At 38.5% G+C, this 20,473-nt stretch overlaps 1 protein-coding gene across 1 annotated transcript; it reads left to right on the top strand.

Moving 5' to 3' along the window:
- The first annotated feature begins 12,872 nt into the window (after positions 1 to 12,872).
- LOC110917705 (ribosomal RNA-processing protein 8) lies at positions 12,873 to 18,629 on the top strand. Its single transcript, XM_022162170.2, has 10 exons — positions 12,873 to 13,039; positions 13,552 to 13,737; positions 13,799 to 13,860; positions 14,548 to 14,599; positions 16,826 to 16,940; positions 17,026 to 17,120; positions 17,231 to 17,337; positions 17,420 to 17,534; positions 18,175 to 18,219; positions 18,306 to 18,629. The coding sequence occupies exons 2-10, from the start codon at positions 13,579 to 13,581 to the stop codon at positions 18,372 to 18,374; spliced, it is 819 nt and encodes a 272-aa protein (XP_022017862.1). The 5' UTR covers positions 12,873 to 13,039; positions 13,552 to 13,578; the 3' UTR covers positions 18,375 to 18,629.
- Positions 18,630 to 20,473: the final 1,844 nt, after the last annotated feature.

Raw genomic sequence — 20,473 nt, forward strand, 5'->3', positions numbered from 1 at the left:
GCATGTGTGCGAAGATTAGTTCTATTATCGCAGCCATTCCCAGCGTGTGTGCGAAGAGAAGTATTTGTATCACTAGTCTAGCAGTATCTATCAATATCCTTTCCTCTCCCGAGGCCCATAGTACGTAATCCCGATAATAACATAAGTACAAGAAATCTTCCAATCCCATTCCCGACCCTGGGAACCCATGCCTTGGTAAGGGTGTGAACTCACCTTGGTTTGCTCGGCAGATACACAGAAAAGTCAATCAAGCTATATGGTGGTCAACCACGTCCTACCATGGTTACCATACAAGTCAGGTTCGTGTTCAAACAGTGCACTTATGTTCTACACGTATTGTACACAAGTAACGATCATAGCATACACGTCTAGCATGGCAGTTCAACAACAGCACAAGTTCAACAGTGTCATCACGTAAACAAACAAGCCCAACAGTGCGGCCCAATTACTTGGGCCCGTAACAGTGTGCAAGTCCAAGTTAGTGTGCATGTGTTCGTGGTCTCGAGTCGAGACAGTGCGGTCTCGAGTTGTAGTCCTGGAGTTCTCGAGTCGCAACAATGGAGGTCTCGGGTCATACTTTCATCACTCGAGACTAGGCGGTCTCGAGTCGCAACCGGACCCGCAACCATGGTCTCGAGTTGTGCTGTTTGTGTCGGTGTTGTGGTCTCGAGTCGAGACAGTGGGGTCTCGACTCGCAATCCCTTGTCGAGACTATGAAGTGTAACCGATTTCCTGATTTCCTTAATTCAAGCTCATCAATTCTGTAACATCAGTTAACAACTTTGGCAGTTTCACAAATCAGATCAAATAGCATTCAATTCATAAATCATGCATATTCATACTACTATAATCATCACGAAATCAAGAACAGTCATCAAGCACCCAATCGGATCATATGATTAATGAGTTCAAAGACTATCATGCAATCCTAAATCATGATCTAAGCAAGAACAATCAATCCATTATCATGTGGAACATACAATCGGATCTTTAAACCAGCCGATTCTAAACTATCATGCACCCTAATTTATGTATACATCAAATCTGTTAACATGTTTTTCAATTCATTCGATTGATACGAACACCATCCAATATACATATATGAGTTGATTACCATATCAACATTAACAGTTTATACATCATTAACCATATTCACCACATAGAGCATGCATATCACAACATCATTAACCATGAAATCGGTAAACATACACTAACCGGTTAGGGAAAGGAATGATCCGAATCAAAGCTTCGAGAGGGGTGGGATGTTCACCGTCGCACAAGGGAGAGAAGAGGAGAGCTTTAGGGTTGATGTGTGTGTTGGTATTTTTGAAAGTAATGAGAAACTACACCCCCTAAGGTTCATGTATGCGTACAAGGAGTGAGTGGGCCGAACCCTTACTTGGGTTGGCCTCTTGGTCTCGAGTCAAGCATAGTGGGCCGAATGGGTTTGTGTAATCGGATTAAGGTTCAAACATTCACAAAACATAGCATTCGCTTAATCAACAAAATTCACGTAATGACATAGAGTTCATACAGGTTAACACGTAATACAAGAGACGGTTCTGAAATACGAGTTGTCACATTATCCCCAACTTAAAGGAAATTTCGTCCCGAAATTTGGTACGTACTCACTGAGGAAGCTAGGTAAGTTGTATCGTTTACTGGTTTTCCTGGGGTGTCACATCCTCCCCCTGTTGATCTGGAATTTCGTCCCGAAATTCCGTGGTAGCTTCAGCCTCAGTAGTGGTTGTGCTGTTCGCGAACAATTGGGGATACTTTTGTTTCATCTGATCTTCGCGTTCCCTGGTGAACTCTGGGCCATAACGGGAGTTCCAATAAACTCGAACAAGAGGGATTCTCATGTTCTTGAGGACCTTGACATCCCGGTCTGTGATTTCAACTGGTTCCTCGACGAAATGTAACTGTTCGTTGATAGTGAGTTCCTTCAGAGGAACTATGAGGGTCTCATCTGACAGACACTTCTTCAGATTCGACACGTGGAAAACGTTGTGAACTGCACCGAGTTCTGCTGGTAGGTTCAGTTTGTAGGCCACTTTGCCTATTCTTTCTATGATCTCGAATGGTCCGACATACCGCAGATTGAGTTTGCCCCTTTTGCCAAAACGAACCACACCCTTCCAGGGTGAGACTTTGAGTAGCACTCGATCCCCAACTTGGAACTCGAGTGGTTTCCTGCGCTTATCAGCGTAACTTTTCTGACGGTCACGAGCCGCCGCCATGCGTTGCCGTATCTGTGCAATCCGTTCAGTAGCATCAACTACCATTTATGGACCTGTGATTTGACTATCCCCCACCTCTGCCCAACAGAGAGGTGACCGGCATTTACGTCCGTACAATGCCTCGAATGGAGCGGCTTGGATGCTGGTATGGTAACTGTTATTGTACGAGAACTCCACTAAAGGGAGATGTTTTTCCCAGCTGTTGCCGAAATCAATAACGCATGCTCGGAGCATGTCTTCTAGGGTTTGTATCGTGCGCTCAGACTGCCCACCCGTCTGAGGGTGATATGCTATGCTCGTGTCTAATCGAGAGCCAAAGGATTTGTGCATTGCTTGCCACAGTTCTGAAGTAAATCGTGCATCACGATCCGAAATAATAGAGGTTGGCACCCCGTGCCTTTAGACAACTTCCTTGAGATATACGTCTGCTAGAGTGGAGAACTTGTCCGTTTCATTGATTGCCAAGATGAGCAGACTTTGTGAGTCGATCCACGATCACCCAAATAGTATCGTTCCCACGCTGAGATCTAGGTAGGCCAGTAACAAAATCCATGGAAATTTCTTCCATTTCCATTGTGGTATTTTGGGTTGCTGAAGTAGGCCTGATGGTTTCTGGTATTCCGACTTGACTCTCGCACAAGTCAAGCACTTGCTAACGTAGGTTGCTATGTGGGCCTTCATGCTAGGCCACCAGTACGTAGTTCTGAGATCGTGGTACATTTTGTCCGAACCTGGATGTACCGAGTAGCGTGACTTATGAGCTTCGTCCATTACCAGCTCACGTAAGTTTCCATAATGTGGGACCCAAATACGCCCCGTTACATAATAGGCACCGTCTTCCTTTTGTTCTAATCGTTGCCTTGAGCCACGTAAGGCTTCAGCCCTTACGTTTTCTGGTTTCAATGCTTCTACCTGAGCATCTCGTATCTGTGCAGGAAGACTAGACTGAATAGTGAGCTGTAGTGCTCGTACGCGTCTAGGTAGAGTGTCTTTTCGACTGAGAGTTTCAGCCACAACGTTGGCTTTGCCTGGGTGGTACTTGATGGCACATTCGTAATCGTTCAGTAGTTCAACCCATCGATGTTGACGCATGTTCAATTCCTTCTGCTTGAAGATATGCTCGAGACTCCTGTGATCGGTGTAGATAGTGCACTTGGTACCGTACAGGTAGTGTCGCCATATCTTAAGTGCAAAAACCACGGCTCCCAGCTCTAAATCGTGCGTCGTGTAGTTCCGTTCGTGAACCTTGAGTTGGCGCGAAGCGTAAGCAATAACTTTATCCCGTTGCATCAATACACAACCAAGCCCATGTATCGATGCGTCACAATAGACCACAAAATCGTCCGTTCCCTCTGGCAATGAGAGGATAGGTGCACTCCAAAGTCTATCCTTTAAGTGCTGAAAAGCGGTTTCCTGAGCATTACCCCAACGGTAGGTGACACCCTTCTGTGTCAGTAGTGTAAGCGGCTGTGCAATCTTCGAGAAATCTTTAATGAATCGCCTGTAATAACCCACCAAACCCAAGAATTGGCGTATTTCCGTTGGTGTACATGGTGCAGGCCAGCTCCTGATCGAATCTACCTTGGATGGATCAACATGGATCCCATCCTTGTTTACCACATGGCCTAGAAAGTGGACTTCACGAAGCCAGAAGTCGCATTTTTAAAACTTGGCATACAGTTGTTCCTTTCGAAGGAGTTCCAGAATAAGTCGTAGATGCTGCTCGTGTTCCTCCTGACTCTTGGAGTAGATCAGAATGTCGTCGATGAAAACAATCACAAACTTGTCTAGGTAGGGCTTGCATACCCTGTTCATAAGGTCCATAAAGACTGCCGGTGCGTTTGTCAACCCGAATGGCATGACAAGAAACTCGTAGTGGCCGTAACGGGTTCTGAATGCGGTTTTGGAGACGTCCTCATCCCGGACTCTCAGCTGATGATAACCTGACCTCAGGTCTATCTTGGAGTAGTAGCTCGACCCTTGCAACTGGTCGAATAAATCATCGATACGTGGAAGAGGGTAGCGGTTCTTCACTGTCACCTTGTTCAGTTCACGGTAGTCAATGCACATGCGGAAGGTACCGTCCTTCTTTTTTACAAATAATACTGGAGCTCCCCAGGGCGAAGAGCTAGGTCGGATAAATCCTTTATCCAAGAGCTCTTGTAGCTGTGTCGAGAGTTCTTCCAACTCTGATGGAGCTAAGCGATACGGTGCACGTGCTATCGGTGCTGCTCCTGGTGCTAGCTCTATTTGAAACTCGACCTGGCGATGAGGCGGTAGACCAGGTAAATCTTCAGGGAACACCTGAGGAAAGTCGCGTACCACTGGAATATCTTCCAATTTCTTTTCTTTTGCTGAAGCATCGGTAACAAGTGCTAGAATGGCAGTGTGGCCCTTACGCAAACACTTCTGAGCCTTTAAAAAGGAGATGATGCCAACCACTGTACCACTCTTGTCGCCTTGAACTTCGAGAGGTTCTTGACCAGAACGGGGAATACGAACTATCTTCTCCTTACATAGGATCTCCGCGTGCTGTTGGGATAACCAGTCCATTCCAATGACAATGTCGAAGCTACCCAGAACTATGGGAATGAGATCGATAGAGAAAGTCTGACCAACGAGGATAAGATTACAACCCTGAACTATGTGTGTGGCCTCTAGACTTTTACCGTTAGCTAACTCTACGACATGCTTGGTGTTTAAAGGAGTTGGTGCACGTTTTAACATTTGGCTAACTTTCAAAGACATATAACTTGTATCCGCAATACAGTAACATAAAAGTCGTCAAGGAGAAACTTACCCATAACTACGTTGGGATCAGTCCTTGCTTCTCCCTGCCCCAGCACAAATACACGTCCCCTAGCTTCATTGCCATTGTTGTTTCCACCGTTGTTGTTCCCATTGCCCTGATTATTATTATTGTTGCGGTTCTGGTTCAACTAGGGGCAATCCCGCTTGAAGTGGCCTTCAGCACCACACTAAAAACATCCCCTGTTGCCTCGTTGTTGCTGCTGCTGGTTTTGAGGAGCTGGTGGTTGTTGTTGGTTCGCAGGTCGTGAGTTCCTGCAATCTTTAGCTTCGTGCCCTATCTTGAGACATCTCTGACAGCGGCCCTTGTGGCACTGACCACTGTGGTGTCTGTTGCACCTGTTACACAAGGGGTGAATTCCCCGATATCCACCATGCCCCTGACCACCAAAAGTCTGCTGACCCGGGCTCTTGTAATCATTATTCTTGCGCTGCTGCTATGCTTGAGACTGAATGGTAGCTGAGCCCTTGCTGGAATCCCCGTCCCATTTCCGCTTGTTGTCATTAGGAGTAGCAGGAGTGGTAGCGGTAGTAGTAGCGCTGATACGTTTGGGCAGCTTGTTCTGTTCCACTGCCTGATCTGTGAGGCGATGAGCAAGACGCTGAATGTCTTGGATATTGTCGAGGTTAGCCGATGTCATCACGCATGCAGTATTCTCACTTGATCAGTTCCTTGAAATCGTTCCAAGGGGTGGCGTTAGCAGCTGCCAGCCCTAGAATCTGAACTTGCGCGTTCCACCAAGTCAGCGCAATTCCTTCCAAAGTACCAGTGGCGTATTTCACCCTGCGAGCCTCAGGGCATTCACACATTTCAAACACTGACTCGAGCTTCTCAAACCAATGGAGGAGTCCAACTGCTCCTTCAGTGCCACTAAACGTACTAGGACGACAGTCCATGAAATTCTTGAAAGTGCAAACAGGTTGTTGTGCGTGTTGACCTATTGTGTACGAATAGGACAAAGTTAAACACAAGAGTTGGTCTAAAAGTGTAGGATCTAAAGACCCTAGTGTGAGTTACAACTGCAGGGTATACCTCCTGCTTGGGCGGCTGCAAGTGCCGCAGCAACTTGTTCGTTAATGAGAGCCGTCAACTGGGCTTGAGTCATGTTAATACGTCCAGACGTGATCTTCATAGTAAAGGTAACATAAGTAAGAGAGAGGTTCGCGAAACGTGCGATGACAGAAGAGAGTAAGCACACAAGTGTTCTCAAACAATAGTGGTTATGTGTATCTAAGCATACCCTGAGCAAAGTTCTATGTAATCTAGCAAGTAGGCAATATAAACATAAACCATATTACCTAGGATGTTGAGTCTTGCACGTGGAGCGAAGCGTCGGTGTGGATCGTTGAGAGCACTGTACTGGTTATAGTAAACGTTTTCCCCTTATTAAAACCAAGTTCTCTATAACCAATGGCTCTGATAGCAATCTGTCACACCCCCAAAATCCACACGCGGAGTACCACCGCTTGGAGGCGTGACATGACCAGGATCAAGCCACCAATCATATCAAACGTATAAGTGAATAGTAATCGTAAATGTATATCAACCCACAATATGAAAGGTGTTCAAATAACATAGTTTAAGTAGCGGAAGCATAGTATGAAATCCGACGTAATTAATAAGTTTTCAACTGTCATAAGTGTTTATCAAAACGTCCACGATCCATGTCCACAACGATTGTGCCTCCCGTGCAAGCTCCATGTTTACCTAAGGTCCTGCAAGGCATGTAACAGAGAGTCAACAACTAGTTGAGCGAGTTCACAGTGGTTTGTTCAGTTATAGTAATCGTATTGTAAATCGTATGTTCGTTTAGTAATCCATGTATTGTATGCATTTGTATCGCAGCCCTCTAGGCATGTGTGCGAAGATTAGTGGGAGTTTCCCAAGTATTTCTAGACTAGGTATATTTGTATCGCAGCCCACCCGGCATGTGTGCGAAGTTTAGTGTATGGTTCGCAGCCATTCCAGGCATGTGTGCTAAGATTAGTTCTATTATCGCAGCCATTCCCGGCGTGTGTGCGAAGAGAAGTATTTGTATCACTAGTCTAGCAGTATCTATCAAAATCCTTTCCTCTCCCGAGGCCCATAGTACGTAATCCCGATAATAACATAAGTACAAGAAATCTTCCAATCCCATTCCCGACCCTGGGAACCCATGCCTTGGTAAGGGTGTGAACTCACCTTGGTTTGCTCAGCAGATACACAGAAAAGTCAATCAAGCTATATGGTGGTCAACCACGTCCTACCATGGTTACCATACAAGTCAGGTTCGTGTTCAAACAGTGCACTTATGTTCTACACGTATTGTACACAAGTAACGATCATAGCATACACGTCTAGCATGGCAGTTCAACAATAGCACAAGTTCAACAGTATCATCACGTAAACAAACAAAGCCCAACAGTGCGGCCCAATTACTTGGGCCCGTAACAGTGTGCAAGTCCAAGTCAGTGTGCATGTGTTCGTGGTCTCGAGTCGAGACTAGAGATCTCGAGTCGAGATAGTGCGGTCTCGAGTTGTAGTCCTGGAGTTCTCGAGTCGCAACAATGGAGGTCTCGGGTCATACTTTCATCACTCGAGACTAAGCGGTCTCGAGTAGCAACCGGACCCGCAACCATGGTCTCGAGTTGTGCTGTTTGTGTCGGTGTTGTGGTCTCGAGTCGAGATAGTGGGGTCTCGACTCGCAATCCCTTGTCGAGAGTATGAAGTGTAACCGATTTCCTGATTTCCTTAATTCAAGCTCATCAATTCCGTAACATCAGTTAACAACTTTGGCAGTTTCACAAATCAGATCAAATAGCATTCAATTCATAAATCATGCATATTCATACTACTAGAATCATCACGAAATCAAGAACAGTCATCAAGCACCCAATCGGATCATATGATTAATGAGTTCAAAGACTATCATGATCTAAGCAAGAACAATCAATCCATTATCATGTGGAACATACAATCGGATCTTTAAACCAGCCGATTCTAAACTATCATGCACCCTAGTTTATGTGTACATCAAATCTGTTAACATGTTTTTCAATTCATTCGATTTATACGAACACCATCCAATATATATATATGAGTCGATTACCATATCAACATTAACAGTTTATACATCATTAACCATATTCACCACATAGAGCATACATATCACAACATCATTAACCATGAAATCGGTAAACATACACTAACCGGTTAGGGAAAGGAATGATCCGAATCAAAGCTTCGAGAGGGGTGGGATGTTCGCCGTCGCACAAGGGAGAGAAGAGGAGAGCTTTAGGGTTGATGTGTGTGTTGGTGTTTTTGCAAGTAATGAGAAACTACACCCCCTAAGGTTCATGTATGCGTACAAGGAGTGAGTGGGCCGAACCCTTACTTGGGTTGGCCTCTTGGTCTCGAGTCAAGCATAGTGGGCCGAATGGGTTTGTGTAATCGGATTAAGGTTCAAACATTCACAAAACATAGCATTCACTTAATCAACAAAATTCACGTAATCACATAGAGTTCATACAGGTTAACACGTAATACAAGAGACGGTTCTGAAATACGAGTTGTCACAAACGCTTTCACTGGCCCAAAATTCAATGTACCAAGATCTCATATCATCTCTTCTTGTGTTTCGGACAGATGCCTATAAGCCGGTTATAAATGCATATCTTTGGGGCACACAAATGAATGATTATGCGCTTGAACAAACTTATCAACCTTATACAACACCCCATCCGTCGAACAAAGCTTAATTTGAGCTTTACACCTGGTTCGAATAGTCGGTCTGTTCCTCCTTTTATATGGCTTAGACAACTTCGAATAAGGATCATCAAAAGCCAGAGGTTTATGCCCCTCATTTGAACACACAAAGTATTTAGTCTTGATAATACCACCAACATGATGTTCACCTCCTTTTCGAGCAGAGAACCCTGACTTCTTGGCATATGTCTGATAAAACACATATGCTTGCTCTATGGAAGTGAATTTCTTCCTATAACAGGAATACATGATGAAGCTACCTCAGGAATATACAATCTTTCATCTGCACATTTTAAAATAACAAAAAAAACATTAGCTCTAAACCAAAACACACAGTCACTAATCTAGGAAATTATCCAAAATAAATCACGCAAACACAAAAATCACGCATGACAACCTAAAATAATAATGCAGACTGTATACTTCATAATAATAACGCTTATTTGATGGAATTACACAGGTTTCCTACACTATATAGCTTATAAACATGCGTGATTTATGACACGTTCATTTCAAAAAACTAATTATCAAATAATGATGCACGATCAAATACAAAACATCATATAACAATAATTTCGTTGATTTCTAGAAAATTAAAACAATTAATTGACAACTTACTGGTCTGATCGTCTAATAGAACGGGGTTGTCTGATGTCGGATTCCTCAAATGCTCAGCAACATCATGAACGACATGGAATTCAGCATCTTCAAATTCAACATCATCCGAGTTTCGTGCGTTACTGCTCTGTGGATCCATTTCAAACAATAAGTGATAGTAACCCTAATCGCACACCAATAACCGCTAATTTGATACTTTGAAAAATGGAAAATATTTGAAACTGATTAGAATCGTAATTACCGAGATGCAGGAGATAATGAACTCACATAATTCTCTTGATTTTAGTAAACGTCTGAATTACCCTGCCTCAAGAATGAAAAATGTCTAATTTGCCCTTAATGAGAAATCTTAAACTGTGCCACGCGTTAAGATCTCCTTGTCGCGTACATGAAGTATGATTAGGGCTTTTGTACATTATACTTCCTCTATATATATGTGTGTGTGTGTGTGAGAGAGATTACATTTAGTATTATGTTTTTTTATTTATGTCCATTTTGGTCATTTTATATATTTTTATTAAAAACTCCAACTACTCTGCCAAACACCTTAATATCTAAAAAGCTACAGCTACCAGTTTTCAGCTACCAGACACCGGCTAGTTTTGCTAAACATACCCTAAGACTACTAGCGTTTAGAAGGAGCTACAAGCTTTTAGGGAAAAAAATGACTATTTTAACCTCTAAAGATAATGAACTTTTTAATTATGGTTTTTTAGTTATGTCCATTTTGGTCATTTTATACATTTTATTAAAAGCTTCAGCTACTCTGCCAAACACCTAAATATATCTAAAAAACTATAACCACCAGCTACAACTACCCAGCTTCTAGCCATCAGCTACCAGCTTCCAGCCACTAGCTACTTTTACTAAAGATATCCTAACTAACTAGTGTTTCATTATTGCTTCTTCCTCACACAAACACATATTTTATCTATCCACTGATTCTTCATTTATTCGATTAAATGAATACTTAAGTACTTATGTTCAATTTAGTTCCTTTCTATTAAAAAATGGGCTTGTATATTTGATTTAACTAAATAAGTTCTACCTCTAGAAATTGAAATAGAAAACAGAAGAACTAGTGTCATCAAAACATGAGTTAAAGAAATCCAAAAAGTTTGAAACAAAAACATTAAATGAAATAACAGAAACAAAAATCAAAATTGAAAGACCTGTTGAGTTTGATTTTTGTACTATAAGTTCATTCAAGAAAACAAAATTTAAATAAAAAAGCAATGGGCCATGTTCATTCATGAAAACTAACCGAAGATATGAACATGAATACAGGGACGAATGATCGAGCTCAAGTTAGGAGTTAGGACGAGAGGACAATTTTAGCAAATCAATTTGTATAAGCGGTAAGACCATGTGTAGTTGGGCGTTTTTTTTTTTAAATTTCAAAAATAATGCCCAAAAACGCCCCCCCCCCCCCATTACATAGGGCGTTATTTGGCACTTTTTTGAAAAAAAAAAGTGATTTGGCGTTTTAATTATAACGCTGAATTGTGCGTAGGGTAAATCAATTCCATTCTTGTTTGGCCAATAAAAACATTCCAACAAATATTATTTATTTTATTTTTATTTTTTTAAATAATTGGGTAATCATTGAAGGGGCGTTATTGGGCATTATTCCCACTACGGCACTTTTACAATAACCCCCAATAATGCCTCATGTTGACTGAACTGCCACGTGTCGCAAAACGCCCCATGGTGGGGGCATTATTTAGGTAAACCACTACACATTGTCTAATAAAGGATTTTTAGGGGTGCTTCAATTTTAATGGGTAGTTTTGTCTTTTATCTTTTTCATATTCTAATTCCATAAATAAAAAATTTAATTTTCAAATTTCATTTGAACGAAACGCCCTTAGACCATCCGTACTTGTTAAATTTTGGGCCTTTTTTTTTGGAAGAAAACGCCAAACCACGCCCCTCTATCGGCCCCCGTGGGCCTTTTTTGGCCAAAATTCGTTTGGAGCGTTGTATATTACACGCCGGATCGAACTTGAATGGACCAATTACCATTGCCAATGACAATAATTAACGGCTAGTTTCTTTTATTTTTTTTAATTTAACCTTTTTATATAAATACTCTCACACTCTCATCCATTTTATACAAACCATAACCAAAAAAATCTTTTCACCCACAACTTCAAACATCAAAATTTTATAAAACCTTCACCCATTTATAAAAAAATGGATTCCCCCACTTCCTCGTCGTGCATTGAGCAAAGAAAAAAAATGAGAGATGCTATGTACACTTGTATAATAATGCATAATATGATTTTGGAAGACGAAGGAAAAACAATATGCCAAAACTATGTACCGGAAGACGTTTAGGAGTATCCACAAGCAATAGTGGAAGAAAGAGTGAAGAATGCATATGAATTGTGGTCTGAAGCGTCACATAGTGAGTTAGCGCTTGATTTGGTCGAACACGCGTGGTCGGTTTGTTATATTCCAAACGAGGGAGAGCAAGAATCAGATGACGAAGAAGACGAAGATGACGGGAATGACGAAAGCGAAGACGAGAATTAAAAAAAATATTATGTTTATTTGTTTTATTATTTATGTAATTTTTATTTAATTACTAGAATATTATTTGTTTTAAAAATATAAAAAAATTGGGTAATTATGGAAGTGACAATGCTAAGGGTGTGACATTATTCCACTATGCCCATTTCTTCAAAACGCATATTTGCTGATAAGTATGCCACGTAGCGGACAACGCCCAAAAATAGGGCATTATTCATCCAAACCACCACATATCGTGTTAGGTCTCTTCGTTAAGGCCACATGGTATACTTTAACATCCATAGGTGTTAATCCTAGTTGGCATCCGTTAACACCTGTTAAACCGCTCCTGAAAGGTGTTAAGAGGCATTAAAAGCTTCACATGTTAGAGCATTCACATCCAATCCATCATATTCTCACCCTAAATTACACTAAAAAACACTACATTCTCTCTCTCATTTTCAATTAAATAATATTTTTTATGCCTTTATCATTACCTTTTCTCTCTCCTCCACTCACAACCATTTTCAAAATATATTAAAAAAATTATAGGGGTGAACAATGTCCCCCCAAATATACTGATGAACAGTAACATTTTCTCTCTCCTCCACTCACAACCACTTTTTATACTCTTTATATTTTAAAAACAACACACACATAATTTAGCTCCTTGGATGTGAATGCTCTTAAGAAGTTAACTAGGAGAGAGAGTGAGAGAATCAAGCATTGCAAAATTTGCGCACACACACAACAACATGCTATATGCTATATATATGTATTTTAATTAATTTTAAGGGGCGTTAATGAGGTTAAACCATTTTCTTGGTGTGCGGTGAAGTGAAAGAGGGTTAAATAGGTGATGTGGTGCCTACATGTAATGTAGTTAAGGGGTGCGAAAATATACCCATAGCCTAAGTAGCAAAGAAGGTGTAGGTTCGATGTTTTTTTTTTTTTTTTTTTTTTTTTTTTTTTTTTTTTTTAATAAATCACATTTAAAGCCTAGGGTTTTAAACAAAAATTGAAAAGATCGGTGACGACTGCTTACCCTCAGCAACATCGTCCCCTGCCTGCCTTCTCCGCCCGTCCGTGGCTCCGCCGATAGCCACAGTTAAAGGTAATTTTTTTGAGAGGCCTTTTATTTTAGTTTCCTATCATGGTATGCTATCCTATCTGATCTTCTGTAGTCCTGATTTATTCAATTTTTTGTGTTAGAACTTACATGTGTTGATTATCTACAGTTTGTTTTGTTTTCACATATCTATCTTTATGTATATAGGGTGGGTTTCTTTGTTGATAATTATGTGTAGTATTTAGAATTTGTTTCTTAAAACCTGACTGAGCTAATTATGCAAAAGAAATTCATCTTCAAATTAAGAAAATGAAAGTTGTGATTTTCCAAAACCAGATATTGGATTGGTTTGATGATTTTCCCAATCTTTACTTACTTGTATTTTGTTATGTTCCTTGCCTCCTAACCCCAACCCAAGACTTTGAAACAGTAGCATGTATGGTTTACAACATTTGCTATGCTTTCTTCTTCCTTTCTTTCTTGAACACAACATATATTATATACATACGCACGCATGCCATTATCGTTAAACCAACTTCCATGTTCTTATTATGTAGGTCAACACCAACAAAGGGGAGAGAACAATGACTCAAGAGGCGGGTCGAAAGCGTAAGAGGAGGAACAAAAGCCGCAAAACTGAAACCACCTCAACACATGCTGCTGCTAGTTTGACTGTCAAACAATCACCTTCTGCCTCTACTGTTTTCAAAGCTTCTTCAAAACCCTCATCTTTCCTTGAAAAGGTCCATCTCTACTCATATGAGTTATACCAGATGAATTTTGATATCTGTTTTCTACTTGTAGATGAAAGCAAAGTTATCAGGAGGTCACTTTCGTATGATTAACGAGAAGCTTTATACCTGCTCGTAAGTCCTAAAATTTGATTTGCATTTTCGTTTTATGTTTTTTACTATTTGCATGCTTAACCATTTTATTCTCAAATCTCAACAAAATATTATCATAACCACTTAAGTTAATCACTATACTCATGGAAGAACCTTATCTTTTTCTTCTCAACATGTTATGTTGATTAGTTTTTAATCTGAAGAACGTAGCTTTTTTTTTTTTTTTTTTGTAATGGTTATTTGCTATGTTGATTCACACAATTTTCCCTTTTAACAACAAAGTTGAAGGCTAGCGTTTGGCTTCTTCTTCTTCTTGTTTTTTTTTAAGGATTATTGGATTTTAATTTTATCACCCCCAACTATTGGCTATTGGCCGCTGCCACCCCCAACTATCACTTTGGCGCTCGTTACCCCCAACTTAACACTTAAGTGTGTTCTGTTACCACGTCGTTAACGTACTATACTTTTGGGAGTGTCATAGGGATCTTAGGAAGGTTTTAGGGATCTTATTTTGATCAGTTAACGACATGGTGACAGAACACATTAAGTGTTAAGTTGGAGGTGGTGGGCGTCAAAGTGATAGTTGAGGGTGGCAGCGGCCAATAGCCAATATTTAGGGGGTGATAAAATCCAATAACCCTTTTTTTAATAGTCAAGTTTGATATATGAATTGTCAAATGGTGTATCTGATAATTAATATGTATGCAGTGGAGACGAAGCCCTTAACTACTTCAAGGAAGATCCTTCATTGTTTAACATGGTACGATATAGATATGTTGTCCTGGATGATTTGTATATTATTGTTCAGGTCATGGTTATAGATGATTTTCTTCAAAGTCTTGCTAATGTTAAATCATGATAAAATAGAAATTTGAGCATTGGTTTACATAGTTTATGATTTTCATAGTTAGACACTTTAAAATCAGAGAAAAATGTCCGCATAGTCCCTGTGGTTTGTCCATTTTTTACCTTTAGTCCCTAACTTTCTAAAATTACAGCTATAGTCCCCAACTTTTGCAATTTCGTACCCGGATAGTCCCTGAAACGGATGGAGGTTAGTTTTTTATGTTAAGTGGGTGTGAAATGACAAGATTGCCCTTACTAATAAAATGTTAATAAAAATAATATTAATTATCTAATAATAATGAGACCCAATTTTACCCACCTCTCTCATTCCACCCCTTTTCTCTCTTTCTTGTTTGTTTCCACAAGTCGATTATCATCTACAGTTTCACACAAATTATAATTGCTTACTCCAGTACCTTCCCATAAAGCTCTAACCACCATTTGTTATATATATATATATATAGGAGAGGGTTTAAATGAGAACGCTAAATATCGCGAGAACCGTGAGAACAAATGAAAAAACCACAAGAACTTGGTCAAAAACAATTCAAATTCAAAATTTCTTTTTACACTTATCATTATTGTTCGAATACAATATTAGAAATTAAATTTACACGTTTAAATTTACGTGAATTCGTAAATAAAGAAAATTTACACATGTGTAAGTTTGTCATTTACACATGTGTAAATTTGTTATATTTACACATGCGTAAAAAATCTAGTAACAGTGATTTTGAGAGGAGAAATGAATTATTTGATGTTGTAAATTCTTTATTGATGTTGTATTTTAATTACAATGAGGTTTGTATTAAAAAAATCCGGTTTTAATTGGTTTTTTCATTCGTTCTCACGGTTCTCGCAATATTTAGCGTTCTCAAGATAACCCTCCCCTATATATATATATATATATATATATATATATATATATATATATATATATATATGCAGACCCACAATCTTTTCTTGCACACACACACTGTGTCTGAATAAAATAAGTTCATTTCACAATCTTTTCTTGCAGACCCACAAAAGAAACACACTTTCCTACAATACCCATAAATTATATTTCATTTTCTTGAAAAAAAGTTCAAATTTTTATTTACAAAATGGTGGTCAAGAAGCCAAGAATAGTGATCTTGGAGCAGGAATAGCAGGGTTAACAGCTGCAAACAGGCTTCATAAATCTATGGGATCAAAAGGTGGAATTGATCTTTGTGTTGTTGAAGGTGGGAATAGAATTGGATGGAGGATTAAGACCTCAGAGTTTGGTGGTGATCGGGTCGAAATGGGAGCTACTCGGATCCATGGAATTGGCGATAGCCCAGTATGCAATTCACCCCGTATGATAATGGGTGCAGGCACAAACAACAAAGAGAGAAAAGGGGTGGAGTGGGGTGGGTAAAAGTGGGTTCCATTATTATTAGATAATTAATATTATTTTTATAAGTAAGGGCAATCTTGTCATTTCACACCCACTTAACACAAAAAACTAACCTTCATCTGTTTCCGGGAACGAAATTGCAAAAGTTGGGGACTATAGGTGTAATTTTAGAAAGTTAGGGACTAAAGGTGAAAAATGGACAAAACACAGGGACTATCCGGGCATTTTTCTCTTAAAATCATGTTAAATGACAACAAATACTTCAATTCTGTAACTATTTCAGTTCATAGTTGGCTTAGGTGGTGTTTGGATGTGTATTTGAAACTAGTTGTGTGGATATCAATCATCAAAATTAGGTAATCAGTGACGGTGATTGGTTTTGCTTTTGATGTTTGTAGCTGTAATAATAAGGAAATTAGTTATATGAGCCTGACACTTTTGATTATTTAAGTAAGTAATTGGAGTTTAAAACATCATCAGCTTAAATCTTATCAAACTGTAAGTTTAAATTATGTTAATTAATTTTTATTACCTTTAATAATATATATTGTATTGTAAGTACCTTGTCAATAAATGAAACTTCATCATCTAAACTGCATTATTTTTTTTTATAATGAGACCTGCTGATGAGAAGCATATAAAATACGGTAAAGAAAGGGCAATATGTATTTTTAGAATTCCTTTCAATAATCCTTTGCCGTTTATACAAATTGATTTGCTAAAATTTTGATGCAACTAATATATAACTCATGTTGCCAGTATCATACAGGATATCAAGAGCAAATGTCACGATGGCCTGAACAGCCGGTTAATATTATCATGAAGTGGCTAAAGGATCACAACTCTTCTTTAGTTGTGGCCGATTTTGGGTGCGGTAAGAACAGCTTTTCAGTTTTTTAGATCTATATTCTGATGTTAAATGTTTGTTATCCCAAGTGTTACATTTTGGTGTATAATAGGGGATGCACGTCTGGCAAAAGGTGTTGAGAACAAGGTCTTTTCTATAGACCTTGTCGCGAATGATCCTTCAGTGATCGCTTGTGACATGTCGAAAGTAAGCCTCTTATTAATTTTTTTTAAATGGACCTGTTTATTATTAAACGGGCTGATATAACCCCCCCCCCCCCCCCCCCCTCCTCTCTGAATTGATCTGTCATCTTGCAGACACCCCTTGATTCTTCATCTATAGATGTTGCTGTTTTCTGTCTTTCGTTGATGGGCACCGACTTCCCAAGTTTTATCAAGGAAGCACACCGAGTACTTAAACAAAAGTATCTATCTTCATACTACCATTTCGTGTACTTTATTAGCGTAGAACTTGTGTATAACTATGAGCTCCTAATTTTGTCACAGTGGGTGGCTTCTGATAGCGGAGGTGAGAAGTAGATTTGATCCCAACAATGGTGGAGCAGATCCAGATAGCTTTTCTAAAGCCGTCTGTAGCTTAGGGTTTACTTCTGTATCCAAAGTTAGTTCATCTTCTCTGCAAACACCTTTTCATTAGTTTTTTTTATAATATATGTAATTAATTAATGTGTTCTGTAACTTAAAATAATACTGTTTTTTTTTTTAAATAAAGCTAGTTAGGAGGTTGTATGCACCAAAAATACTCTTTCGTCAAATCCCATTTTTAGTATCTTATTCATTTAATCTGTTAAGAGATGAAATATATACCATACACGACACATTTAGGGGGTGTTTGGGATTGCTTTTTCAACCTGATTTTTTGATTATTGTGTTTTGAAATCGCAAAAAATCTATTTTGAGTGTTTGGTAAAAAATTAATAAAAACTGATTTTTTACGTTTTGTAGAGATCAAAACGTGATAATCCAAAAGTACGTCACCCCATACTGCAGGAAAACGTGATAATTAGAAAACTGATTTTTTTTGTCATTTCACTTATTTTTTAAAATATATATATTTGCCAAACACTATCTTTCTGCAGCACGTTTTGTTACAACTAATTATCTGATTATGATTATTCAAAACGCATAATCTATTTTCAAAACTCAACCCCAAACACCCTCTTATAAGTAAAAATCTGTGACAATGCTTTCGCTAGTTTTTGTTATCTTGTTTCAATGCTAATTTATATCTTAAATTGCAGGACTTCTCAAATAAAATGTTCATACTTTTATACTTCAAGAAAAAGGTCAACAAGCTTATTTACCTCATTTTCTTTCTTTGTTAATCAGGAGGAAATGACAGTTAAAACTGATTTTTGTAACCTTTTTGCAGCCAAAGAACAATTCTGGAAAGGAGATTAAATGGCCTGAACTGAAGCCATGCCTATACAAGCGTCGCTGAGCGCATAGCAGATCAAATTATCGGGCATGTTTTTATGGTGTCAAATGCTTATTAGGTGCCCCTATTTTACTTGCTAAAAGGGGTTTTGAAAATTAATTCTCTTTTTATGTAGAAGTAGCTTGTATTTAAAATTATTTCATGTTTGATTATGTTCTAACCATGATTTTGATTGGTCAAAATAAAATTGCTAATTTTGACCAAGTAGGCTTGGGATCGAGAAAGTTTAATATAAACTCTATGGTTGATTATGGTCGACTATTATTTACTAGCTAATTTTAACCATGTTCCAAGTGTGCTCAACTATGAACGACGACTAACTTGAGTAAGTTGACTATGAAGGATCAAGTTTTAACTACGACCAATCAACTTTGATTGTAAATTTGTAATTGACACCGTGATTTTTTATTAGTCTTTGGCTATCTAAAATTGGGAAAATTGAAACCGACTGAGCAGCCTGCCAGTGCCAATCTCAACTGCTGGAATACCCAGATCCAAATGATATTGAATCAGGGCTGCAAACCCTTGAAGCATATTACGCGTTGGCGGCTATGATGGTGTGCAGGGAGGATTTCCGCACAAGGCTCGTGATTTCGAGGGGCATGCGATTTAAAAAAAATCTGATATATATATGTTATATCTTTAAAATGAGTTAATTGCCAAAATCGTCCCTGAAGTTTGGGCACGTTTGCCATTTTCGTCCAAAATGACACTTTTGTACCAAATTGCTCCCAACGTTTGTAACTTTTTGCTATTTTTATCCAAACCACTAACTTAGTTTATTTTTTCTGTTAAGTTAAGGATATTGGATGAAACTGGCAAATATAAAACCACAGAGACGATTTTGGGAATTTACTCAAACCCTTTTTAATTTCTTTTATTTAATTATTTTTATTACATATATAATAAAAAAAGAATATACATAGAGTTTTTAGAAAAAAAAAATTAATTTTTTTGTCACATAATTTTTATAAATTTTCATCCAAATCACTAACTCAGATTATTTTTTCTGTTAAGGTGAAGGATGTTTTAACTTTTATAAATTAAGACAGAAATTAATTTACAGCTTCTTTATATAAATCAGTTTTATAAAGAGAAAACGTCATTGGTGTGCAACACATAACAATCGATTACAACTTTTAGTATTTATCAGTTGTACGTTACATATTTTTTTAATGTGTTGAGCACCTAGGAAATATGTTGGTAGAAATAAAATATTTATTTAATTAAGATTATGAGGGTAACTAACTAATACTTATTCTGAGTGGCTTGAGTAAAAAAACTTTTAGTTCATAGCATTATAATTACAATTGGTGGGTAATTTTAAGGTTTGGTAACGATACGTTGTTTGATTGGGGGTGGGGGGTGTGACAACCTTCATTAAACCAGGTATCCGTACAACTAATTAATCTTAATTACGTGCTTAACGACTGTGCTTGATTACAGTTGATGACGTAAACTGCTTTCTGATTTCTGTAACCTACATATATATGCATCTCATACTGTCACTCCACTCATTACATACAAACTTTAGTGACATACTTGATGCACAAAGCACAATTAGCACAGGTAGCGGATAACTCAGAAATATACTGACAGTGCCAGTACATAGACAAACAGTGTTTTGAGACCCAGTATGGGCCAGGGACAAGTTACTACACTAATATGACGTGTAAGGAAGTGAGGACCATAAGACTGTGTCACTAGGTGATAGTTTGAGTGCCGGAAAGTGCCTAAAACTCATTTTAAGTGCAGAATTCTGCATTTTCAGCAAAAATTCAGCTTTTAACATACTCGTATTATGCAGAGAATTGACTAATGGTCTTGAATGCTTTCCTAAGTGCCGGGAATTAATTGTGTTACAAAAAGATACATAAAAGATACTATACGGTACAATTTAACACTTTAACGGAACAATACCTAACCGAACAACCGGACATTACCCGGGACACCAAAATTTTGTCAGAAACATTTTTTTATTATTTTTAACTAATTATGGTCTCAAATACCCCAACACACTATAAAATATGTCATGCACATAATACCTTAGATAATACACTTAACCTACTAAATAATTACCTACTTAAGATCAAAATTTACAA

Source organism: Helianthus annuus, chromosome 2 (genome assembly GCF_002127325.2).
Source record: "Helianthus annuus cultivar XRQ/B chromosome 2, HanXRQr2.0-SUNRISE, whole genome shotgun sequence".
NCBI classification, from domain to species: domain Eukaryota; kingdom Viridiplantae; phylum Streptophyta; class Magnoliopsida; order Asterales; family Asteraceae; genus Helianthus; species Helianthus annuus.

Coding starts and splice junctions, on each gene's coding strand:
- LOC110917705 (XM_022162170.2), top strand. CDS start 13,579: ATGACTCAAGAGGCGGGTCGAAAGCGTAAGAGGAGGAACAAAAGCCGC. Junction 14,600..16,825: donor ATCCTTCATTGTTTAACATG/GTACGATATAGA, acceptor TCATGTTGCCAG/TATCATACAGGATATCAAGA. Junction 17,535..18,174: donor GGTTTACTTCTGTATCCAAA/GTTAGTTCATCT, acceptor CTTAAATTGCAG/GACTTCTCAAATAAAATGTT.